Consider the following 11,173-nt stretch of genomic DNA (forward strand, 5'->3'; position numbering starts at 1 on the left):
GAAACTCACCCCAAAGCTAGGTCTCCTGGTGCCTAAGATCAGGCCTCTGTGCTGGATGGGCAGGTCGCAAACAAGGCACCAACCCCCAAAGCTAGGTCTCCTGGTGCCTAAGATCAGGCCTCTGTGCTGGATGGGCAGGTCGCAAACAAGGCACCAACCCTACTTGTTGCAGGCAGGCTATAGAAACCTATATTTTATATTCTATGTCTCCCCAGTTTTTAGAGTAATTTTTAACAACTAATTTGACCAGTGCATATGATATTATTCTTGAAATTTTAACAAAAATGAGATTTTATTCATTGTTTGCCTTGGTAGTATACCGTTTGAATGACAGTTTCTAGGCCGGATGTGGTAGTACATGCCTTTAATCCCAGCACTGGAGACTGAGGCAGAGACTGTGTGAGCTCAGCACAAGCCTAGTCTACAGCCAGTGCTACACAGGAAAACTCTGTCTTGAAAAACCCAAAACTTCCTGAATAGTTATTGCTTGACTGATAATATAGGTACTACCCAAGCAAATTTTTGGTAATATGTTGACTCTTGTAAATTATTTATAATTGAGTCATGAGTACTGTAGAGATCTGTTTACAATAACACTTTATTTTATAGGATCGTTTACCTCTTGCTGTGGTAGGTAGTAATACTATCATCGAAGTTAATGGCAAAAGAGTCAGAGGAAGACAGTATCCTTGGGGTGTGGCTGAAGGTAAGGTTCTTTTCAGTGGATAACTTAATGTAAGGTCTCATAAAGCTGCTAAAATTTGTATTATAAGTAGTATAAAATATGCTGAGTATGGTACACTCTGGGTTTTCAAGATTAGCTTTTATTTCATTTCCCTAGTCTTTGTTTTCTTCTTAAAGATATTTCTATTTTTCAGATGTGTTTCCTAAATCAGATCAAATCCTCAAGTTGTAATACTTCACAGTCAGTTGCCATTGACCACTTGACTGTGCCTGCACCACTGTCAAGCCAGTATCTGTCTCTTTTGAAAACGAGCTTTGTAGTTCAGGGGTTTTCCCCTGACTTAAGGTTATTTCCTAGGATCAAATTTTTGGAAACTGAGCAGTTTGGAGAGAGCCAGCCACAATCATATAACCAGTGCCTCTTCTTTCCTCAAGGAGGAGGTCACCTTTTTAGTTCATTTACTAGTTTGTTGGTTTTCAATGCCAATAAACTCTTAGTGATGACACCAAACCCCAGATACCATATTAGCAATAGAAATATTTCTGAGTTTGTATTCATTATATTAGTTTACTCTACTATTTAATCTATATTGTACTAAGTTGGAGTTGCTGTTTGTTCTGTGCGTTGATGTAATTGCACAATTTTTATAAAATCATGCCAAGTTACTGTGTTTATCTATGGTTTTTGTCCACGGACCATCAACTTTGTTCCCAGGAAACCTGCAATTACCAATTTAGGGCTTTAGAACTTTATATCCTTTAGAAATATGCCGGGTGGTGGTGGCGCACGCCTTTAATCCCAGCACTCGGGAGGCAGAGGCAGGCGGATCTCTGTGAGTTCGAGACCAGCCTGGTCTACAGAGCTAGTTCCAGGACAGGCTCCAAAACAAAAAAAAAGCCACAGAGAAACCCTGTCTCGAAAAAACCCAAAAAAAAAAAAAAAAGAAATATGCTCTGAAGCAATTACTTTATTTATATATTATTATTATTCCCACTTCCTTGCTATCCCCATTTAGTGGGGGGTTTTTTGTTTTTTTAATAATGAATCTTAGAGCTCTTGATTAGCCTTTCATTTTGATTGTCCTAAGGAGGTTTTTAATATTTTCAACCACAACATGAAGGTTTTTTGTTTTTGCCTTATTTTTTGGTGCTTTTGTTTTTCAGGCAGGTGTCTGTGTGTGTGTCCCTTGCTGTCCTGGAACTTACTTTGTAGACTAATCTGGCCTCCAACTCATGCCTTGCCTCTGGCTCCTGAGTGCTGGGGTTAAAGGCATGTACCACTGCCACTTCCCAGCTAAGGTCTTTTGTTTGTTTGTTTTGTTTTTTTTTAATATATCATATGATGAATGTGTTCTGTACTAATAAGCAGAAAGTGCGTCTTCTTTCAAATTACCATTGTTTATTTCCAGAGAGTTCATTCATTATATGGTCGTCATCTAGGATTAAGCTACATGAAGAAGGGCTGAGGAGGTGGCTTAGTGGATAAAATGTTCAGTGGGGTCCTGCCTCTGTAAATAAATTGAGAGTGGAGGAAACAGCTGTTGTCAACCTTTTCTTCACAGATATGTGCACATGCACCCACATATATATGACACACACACACAAAGAAAAGTAGTGTGTTTAAAATGCCACAGCATTAGTATTAGGGTACATTTGCCTATTGTTCCTTGGGGGTCTGTGTTAGTATTAAACCTTAATAAAATTCTCATGTAGGCATTTTAAATATTTTCTCCTTGGTATTATTTTTTTTATTTCTATGAAAAGATAAATTTTATTAAAGTTAATATGTGTGCTCTATTTTCTCTTCCTTTTCTATAGTTGAAAATGGTGAACATTGTGATTTTACAATTCTAAGAAATATGTTGATAAGGTAAGTGTGAGCAACAATGAAAATAGCAAAGGTTTGTTTGTTGTTTTTTTTTTTTAATCACCTAAAGAAAGTTACTTTGGAAGACTTACTTTGTGGCACTACTATATATTGGCATCTTCAGTCTCCTGTTGAAGTATAATAATGCATGACAATGATTTATATTGTTTATCTAAGGTTTTAAAGTCATTAGCAAAAATATTAAGTGAGGAATACAAAGAAATACTAGTATTATACTTTTTTTTGTCAACAGTCCTTTTTGAAAAAACTTTTGTTTATTCTTCTCTTGTATAATAAATTCTTACTGCAGCTTCCTCTCCCTCCATCCCTCCCCATTCCCTTCCAAGTCCACTTTTCCCTCATTTAGCCCCACCACTCCACTCTTCCCCCAGACAAGAGCTGACTTCCCAGAGACATCAACTGAACATGGCACAAGATATAATAATACTAGTTCCAAAAGCTCACATTAAGGCAAGACCAAAGGTCTCCAGTAGGAGGAAAAGGGTCCCCAAAGCAAGTAAACAAACAGTCAGAGATACTGCCACTGTCAGAGACCCCCCCCCCAAAAAAAAAAATAAAAACAAACCACCAAGCCAACAACTATAACATATATGCAGAGGACCTAGCTCATATCCCTGGAGGCTCTGTGATTGCCACTTTAGTCTCTGTGATCTCTCATGAGCCCTGCTTATTTGCTTTCATGGGCTGTGCTCTGCTGGGGTTCTCTTCCTTTGGGGTTCTCTACCTTCTGGTTCCCACAATTCCTCATCCGCCTTTCTGTGGTGTTCCCCCTGATCCTCAAGGGGAGGGTCCCAGTGTAGACCTCCAACCTGGGATCTCTCTCCACCTAGTGTTTGACTGTGGGTATCTGTATCCGTTCCCATCAGCTACTGGAGGCAACCTCTCTGATTGCGACTGTAGTTTCATATTTTCAATATTATACTTCATGTTGGATTTAATTCAGTAATAGATTTGGAAAATAGGTTAGAAAAGGCTCTAGTCAAAAGAAATACTTTTGAGTGTTTATAAGGTACACAGGTTAGTAGCTGGTAAACGAAGCAATTTAACATACTGGAACTTCATAAGCAAAACCAATCTTCCTACTAGTTCTTTAAACTACTTTTCCTGGTACTGAAAGAGAAGGAAAGTTAAGAGAGTAGGATTGAGAATATTTTGATTAGAGAAACCCAAGGACTTGAATTAGAATAGTAGCCACAGAGAGGAAATTGTGAAAAAGTATAGTGGAACTAGAGAAAATAGGAACAGAGAGGTGGTCAAAATGAGCTGGAGTGTTTTCATGTTAATCTGTATTACATCTCTTTCTTTTCCTTCTATTTCTAGTTTTTTTTTAGGAAAAGAAAGAGATGTAATACAGATTAACATGAAAACACTCCTCCATCTGAAAACTCAGTAGAAATTTTCTCTAGTTTCTAGGTTTTCACTGCTGATCACTGCTCTCTTCTCTCCTTTTCTTTTTTTCTACATGATTTCTGTACCATTCACTCCTACACCTTCAAAACAGTGTTTTGTCTTTCTTCTTCAGTTGCTTTCCTTGGTTTGCCAACAGCAGTCAGTTCTTAGCAAAATGACACTTCTTTGAATTTACCTTTCCTAGAAGCAAGTATAAGTCTTAATGTTGGCCTGTAAGATAATTACTTGAGATTTAGACTGACATTGACATTTCCTTCCTTCAAATATTTATTAGACAACAATAGGTCTTAACAATTGTCAAGGGAAAACAGTTTCTACTAGATTATGAGCTCCAGTAGTACTCCACTTTTCATTCTCAATTAAGTTAAACTAGTGGCAATGACTATTTCTTTGGTAGAAAGTTTATTCAGTAGTTTGAGTGATTCAGGGCTCTTGAATTTGGAACCTATACCTGTTTGTTTTAATCTGTTTTGTTTGTAAATGAAGACATATAAGTGACCAATATTTTGTCTGAAATTTTGTCTTGGTGAAGTTTTTAATTGTGCCAAAGCCTTTGACATGAGCAAACTCTTGCTGTTTATGACAGAACACACATGCAGGATTTGAAAGACGTTACTAATAATGTGCACTATGAGAACTACAGAAGCAGAAAGCTAGCCGCAGTGACTTACAATGGCGTGGATAACAACAAGAATAAAGGGCAACTTACTAAGTACGTATATATATATATATACCTGAATATGTATATATTTCTCTACAAAAAATGTTTACATGATAAATATTCCATTTCCTATCTTCAAATTCTTGTTACATTAGGAGATTTGAGTTATAGTCTCTGTAATAGCAGAAAATTTTACTGTTAAGTTTTGTCTTGATAGTTTTATGCCTTACCTGTAATTGTTGGAATGGTTATTTTTCTGTTGTTCTTTTAAATAAAGAACTGTATGTTTCTTGTCTTTTGCCATTCATATTTATAATTCATACAGCATAAAACAAAACAGATAAATATATATTTTGAAGAGAAAGTTACAAGCAATTTCTTGGGCTAACAAGATGGCTCAGCTGGTAAGGGCACTTTGGGATGTCTTTTGGTATGTGGTTGATTTATTATGACACATAGATTTATTATTAGTTTTGAATGCTCTGCCTAGTTTAGGCACATTTCTGGTTAGCTCATTTAATTTAATCTGTTTCTCTTTATCTACCTATTGCCTCGGGGCTTTTTACCTTTTCTTATTTTCTTCTTGTTTCTGTGTCTGGCTGGCTAATGAATGGCTGCCACAGTGGGTTGGGCTTCCCTTATCAATCACTAATTAAGAAAATGACCTATGGACTTGCTTACTGCCCAGTCTTATGTAGACATTTTCTCAACTGAGGCTTCGTCCTCTCAGGTAGCTCTAACTTATATCTAGTTAGAGAAAAAACTAGCCAGGGCAATTGTCTTTAGGACTGAGGTACACAAGATTTAGAGAAGCGCCTTCCTAACAGTTTTATTTTAGACTCTGCTTCATAGCAATCATTTGATATTTAGATGAACACCTGTTAACCTCTATGGTTATAAGCACATTTATATATTTTACAGTTTCTAAAGGATTCTTTACTCATCTGTGTTACATACGATTTGGAATTTATGTCAAAATGATGCAAATATTTTTATGCAGCCAAATGTTAATGACATCTATAGCATCTCATTTGTTTTATCAGCTCATTCAGAATGTAGTATTACAATTTTCTTTTTTAGACCGTAGTGTTTTTTCTTAATTGTTGGTAACAGGAGCCCTCTGGCACAGATGGAAGAAGAAAGAAGGGAACATGTAGCCAAGATGAAGAAGATGGAGATGGAAATGGAACAGGTGTTTGAGATGAAGGTCAAAGAAAAAGTTCAAAAACTGAAGGACTCTGAAGCAGAGGTAATCAGTTTTATTAACAGGCTGTCAGTATTTCTTTTAAATAGTATGTTTATTGAAATGTAAATTACATCTATACATTTTAAAAAATAGTTTAATATACTAGTAAAATAAAGTAGAGGAATAAAGTACTATTTTTATTTTAAAATTACATATTTCAGTATGTAAGGGCTTAGATACAGTATACTGAGTAGGAGGACAAAATATTAAATAGTTAAAATACCTACAATAAATTACTAGTTATAACAAACAATAAGAAACACAATTATAAGTCATTTTCTAAACAAACTAGCATTTTTATCACCTGCCTGTAAATGCCAGTAATTGGTGCCCTTCTTGGGGAGGGACTTGTGAAGAAAGCTGGGCTGAGTTTCCTTTCCCAAATGCCTGCCTATTGAATGTGTCTATTACTCTTATTTCATAGAGCCCCACTCCAGTATGCCTACCAACATCCCTAAGATAGTTTGTAAACCCTTTTATTTACATGTATAAACATACATATTATATACAAATAAATCATAGAAACCTTTTCAGCTTTTATTCTTGAATCTATTCTGCTGCAATTACTTGACATAACTGCTAATATCTTTAACATCATCGTATGTCATATGCAATACCAAGTTTCTGATGTATTTTGTCACTTAGTCCATGCTGTGGGCATATAAGATAGATATTACTGCCTATCCTCACTTATCCACATGAGAGAAAGGATAAAATATATTAGTCAATGCTACAGCTGCATAAGCCAGCATAAAGACAATATGTGTATGTGTTTTGATTATGGTTGTTGCCCTAGATAACTTCAGAAGGTATATTTTAAGTTATAATTTATACCCTTTTATAAGATTTAGTTATTATTTGTGTGTGAGTAAATGCATATAGTGGCACTGGTTTGGAGCTTAGAAGACAACATGTGGGAGCCAGTTCTTTCCTCCTACCACGTGGAGTCTGGGGATTAAACTCAGCCCCCTTTACCACCTAAGGATCTGTCTTTCAGGCCTGTTGGTTCTTTACTACTTGAAAGATTTTCTACTTCTCAATACAGCTGATTGTGACCTATGCTTTTACTTACAAAATATTCATTTGTAAAATAATTGTAAGTATTACTTACTTGTAAAGAGTAAACAGCTGTGAGCCTACTTCTCCCAGCTTAAAAAATATAACTCTATGAATTCATTTCAGTTCTGTGTGTCCTTGTCTTTATATGTCTTCTCTCTTTCTTAGAGGAAATTACTATTTTGAATTGTGTGTATGTGATTGCTTTGTATTTGTTTATGCCAACTCTGGTACAAAATTTACAGTCTCTTTTGTTCCGTTTTTCATAGTAAATTGCTATCATGGAGAAGGTTTCACCTCAGATTTTACAGACCTTAGAATAAGTGTGATTTCCTTTTATAGGAATTAGATGAAATCTTTGCAGTAGTATTTTTAAAATTGGTTTTTTTGGGTTCACAAAATAAAACAGATTGTACGGAAAGTTATATTAAACTTCAAATTCAAGGTATTACTTTACCAATAAATTTTTAGTGCATATAATTCTGGGGCAGCTGCATAATCTCAACAGCCATTCAGCATCTGGTGTAGTGTGACTCAATCTGCTTTTTTTTTCTTCTATTTTTTTCTCCCTTTTTTTTCTTTTTCTTTTTAATAGTTGATTGATTTCTTCAGGAATAGATTGGCTAGTGCTACAATGGAGTTATTTTTCTGATTATTCATTAGATGTCAGGTTTTTGTTTCTGTAATTAACACCTATCAGCCAGCAATTCTTTACAGCATTAGTTCTTAGCCTTGGAAGGATCATTGGGACCTGCCTCTTGAAAGTCATGATCTCTCCATGTAACATCTGAAGGTTCTAATCCAGTGGATCTAGATTATGCCTTAGGATTCTGTATTTTTAGCAAGCACCACAGGTAAAATTTGTATCAAAAATAATGTTTGGGAGCAACTCCTTTCCAGGGACTATGGGGCATTATCCACTACCAGGATCATTAGAACTTACAGGTTCTTCGTTAACTACTTCCTCTAGCTGCTGGTTTAGACCTCTGAACCTGGAAATAGGAGATTTGGGATTATGTACTCCATATTGTCACCCTCTGATCTGTAGTCCCCAGCTGTTTCCTCGTCTGTTCAACCTCCATTACACTTGTGAATTAGGAAAGACGATGAGAAAACAGTCATCTGTTATAAAATATACACAAATATAAGTTTGTTACATTTATTTTAAAAAGTGGTTATTTTCTGTTTTCCTTTCTGGAGACACTTGGGTGGCAGATTCTGCAATGGGAGGAATCTCAGCAGTGCTTGCTAAGTGGCACCCTGGCATTGTGACACTGGTGCACACACTTGGCACTAGACTGTCTGTCCTAAATTTATTAAACAGTTGTTTCATCTATGATTCTGATTAGCTCCAGCGGCGTCATGAACAAATGAAAAAGAATTTAGAAGCACAACACAAAGAATTAGAGGAAAAACGTCGCCAGTTTGAAGAAGAGAAAGCAAACTGGGAAGCTCAACAACGTATTTTAGAGCAGCAAAACTCTTCAAGGTAACTAATATCAGGATGCCTAAGAAATGGATGTATTGATATTTTAAAGAACTTTTATCTATTTTGAAATTAAAAGTTCATAGGTTATTATACATCTCTGTTTTAGTTAGGCTTCTATTAATGTAGTAAAGCACCATGACCAACTTTGAAGAGAAGGAGTTTATTTTGAGGCTTACAGTTTTAAAGTGCTAGTTATGGCCCATGACCCTCATGACAAGAGCATGGATGGCAGCAGGCAGGTAAAGTAGCTGAGAGCAGAGGCATCATATCTCATAGATAGTTGTGAGCTACCCTGTAGTTGCTGGGAATTTAACTCAGGGGCTCTGGAAGAGCAGCCAGTGTTCTTTATCTCTGAGCCATCTTTTCAGCCAACACACCTCTTTTTAACAAGGCCACTTCACCTAATCCTTCTCAAGTAGTTCACCAACTAGGTGCCAACTATTCAAATAAAAATGTGAGCCTCTACGGGCATTCTCATTAAAACCATTACAATCCCCAAGCAGAGTTGTTTTCATGGATAAATGTTTTTAAATGAATAGGTTCATTTGGTGTACTGTAATAGTATTTTCACCTCCTCAACTCAAGTGTTGGATATGATGTTTCCAGGTGTTGGTATTAAACTTGATGTCTTGCAAATACTAGGCAGAATCTGTGCTTCCTATCCCTTAGGAGATGCTTCAGTTTTATCTTTAGAATAAATTCTTTAAGGTAAATATGACACATATAATTTGTAATACTGCTAATTATCTCGATATGTATAAAACTCAATATTGTTTAGACATTAGTTTTCTTTTTTTGATTAGTGTCATTTAAAATTGAAAATGTGAAGTCCCTTTAAGGAGTCTCTGATTCACTGTCCTAGTGAGGCCTTTTCATACTTAACCATTGTTGTACTACCTTCCTATGAATGTTCTTTCCAAAGAAGAAAACACGTTTGTCAAAGCAGATATAAAGAATGCAGCTGACAGTAAAAAAAGGCACCAGAGTTGATCTTTTAAATTTTCTACAATTGAATTTTAGAAAAAAAATTTTTGTAAATTAAAATGAGTAAAATGGAGCTTCACTCTGGCTTTTACTACTTGTTTTGGAATTTTGTCAAACATTTGATTGTCTAAGAAAATACTTTCTATGTGATAACAGTGGTTCACTGTTTATTTTTAAATGTCTTAGTTTTTTTTTTTACAATGAAAATGTATTTTTTGAAATTCCAACATAGTTGTATTTGGATTAGCTGTTTCTGCCATTTGTTACTTTTGGCTTTTATAATATAGCAACTCATCTTCGTTATTTTCTTTTTTCATTTAGAACCTTGGAAAAGAACAAGAAGAAAGGCAAGATCTTTTAAACTCTTATTGACCACCAGTTATGTATTAGTTGCCAATATGCCAGCTTGGACATCAGTGTTTGTTGGATCCGTTTGACCAATTTGCACCAATTTTATCCATAATGATGGATTTAACAGCATGAAAAAAATTATTTTTTTGTTGTTGTTCTCGGTGGAGATTAAGATGCCTTGAATTGTCTAGGATTTTGTGTACTTAGAAATTAACAGCTCTGAGTACCTTTCTACATTTTCTTTTTTTCTTTTTTTAAATTAAAAAGATGTCTTCAGTTTAATGCAAGAAAACATTTTACTGTTGTACAATCATGTTCTGGTGGGTTGATTGTTTACAGAATATTCTAAAATAAAAGGACTCTGGAAGGTTTTCATTGAGGATAAATTGCCATAATATGATGCAAACTATGCTTCTCTATGATAATTATAATACAGAGGTTCCATTCGATGCAGCCTATACAATAATGTATTTAGTCTAACACAGTGGACCCTATTTTTTGACACTTCCATTGTTTAAAAGTACACATGGAAAAAACCTATATGCTTACAGTGCACCTAGAGCTTTTTATAACAGCCTTTTTTTGTTGTTTGTTTGTTTTGGATTCTTTAAATATATATATATTATTCTCATTTAGTGACCCTTTAGCCAGAATCTCATTACTGCTTCATTTTTGTAATAACATTTAATTTAGATATTTTCCACATATTGGCCCTGCTAAAATAGAATATAGCATCTTTCATATGGTAGGAACCAACGAGGAAACTTTCCTTTAATTTTCTTTTTACACTTTCTGGTAAGTAGCAGGAGGAAAAATGCATTTGTAGATCATTTCTAGGCAAATTGTGAAGCTAACGACCAACCTGTTTCTACCTATACTCAGTCTTTTGTTTTACTAGAAATGGGAATCATGGCCTCTCGAAGAGAAAAAAAGTCACCATTCTGCATTTAGCTGTATCCATATATTGCATACATGTATTTTTTGTTTGTATTGTAAAAAAAATTCACATAATAAACAATGTTGTGATGTAACAAAGTGCGGTGTCTTGCATATTCTGTAGTACACTGGCAGGTTGGGAAGAGCCTTGAATTCCCTCCGAGGGTCTGCTGCGTGACCATCTTGATAGGCATGTGTATGTGCCAGTTTTTGAGTGCCAGCACCCTCTGCTGTTACTGCTGCGCATTAGTAAGCTACCTCTGAAAGTGTTTTCCCACTCAGGTTTGGACTGTGTGTAGTCTAGAAACTTCCAGAAACTATTGGATTTTTTTTTTCTTTTTTTAAAGGAGTATAGTGTAGCTTTTTAAATTAATGACCAAAGCCTAAATAAATGATCATTCTAATTAATGTAGTTTTTACTTAATTCAGAGCCTGAAAGACTGTTCAGAATGTTTGAAAGATGCTTAC

At 35.3% G+C, this 11,173-nt stretch overlaps 1 protein-coding gene across 2 annotated transcripts in view; it reads left to right on the forward strand.

The window, feature by feature from the left end:
- Sept7 (septin 7) overlaps positions 1-10,804 on the forward strand; it is a 67,686-nt gene extending 56,882 nt beyond the window's left edge. The window contains exons 9-14 of one of the 2 annotated variants that reach the window (XM_005346960.3): positions 610-706; positions 2,503-2,554; positions 4,569-4,694; positions 5,757-5,892; positions 8,295-8,434; positions 9,740-10,804. In XM_005346960.3, coding sequence (XP_005347017.1) covers positions 610-706; positions 2,503-2,554; positions 4,569-4,694; positions 5,757-5,892; positions 8,295-8,434; positions 9,740-9,779 — 591 coding nt within the window. In that variant the 3' untranslated portion in view covers positions 9,780-10,804. The remainder of the gene's footprint in view (positions 1-609; positions 707-2,502; positions 2,555-4,568; positions 4,695-5,756; positions 5,893-8,294; positions 8,435-9,739) is intronic. The other variant, XM_005346961.2, reaches the window with a different exon arrangement.
- The last annotated feature ends 369 nt before the right edge of the window (positions 10,805-11,173 follow it).

Source organism: Microtus ochrogaster, chromosome 5 (genome assembly GCF_000317375.1).
Source record: "Microtus ochrogaster isolate Prairie Vole_2 chromosome 5, MicOch1.0, whole genome shotgun sequence".
Taxonomy (NCBI): domain Eukaryota; kingdom Metazoa; phylum Chordata; class Mammalia; order Rodentia; family Cricetidae; genus Microtus; species Microtus ochrogaster.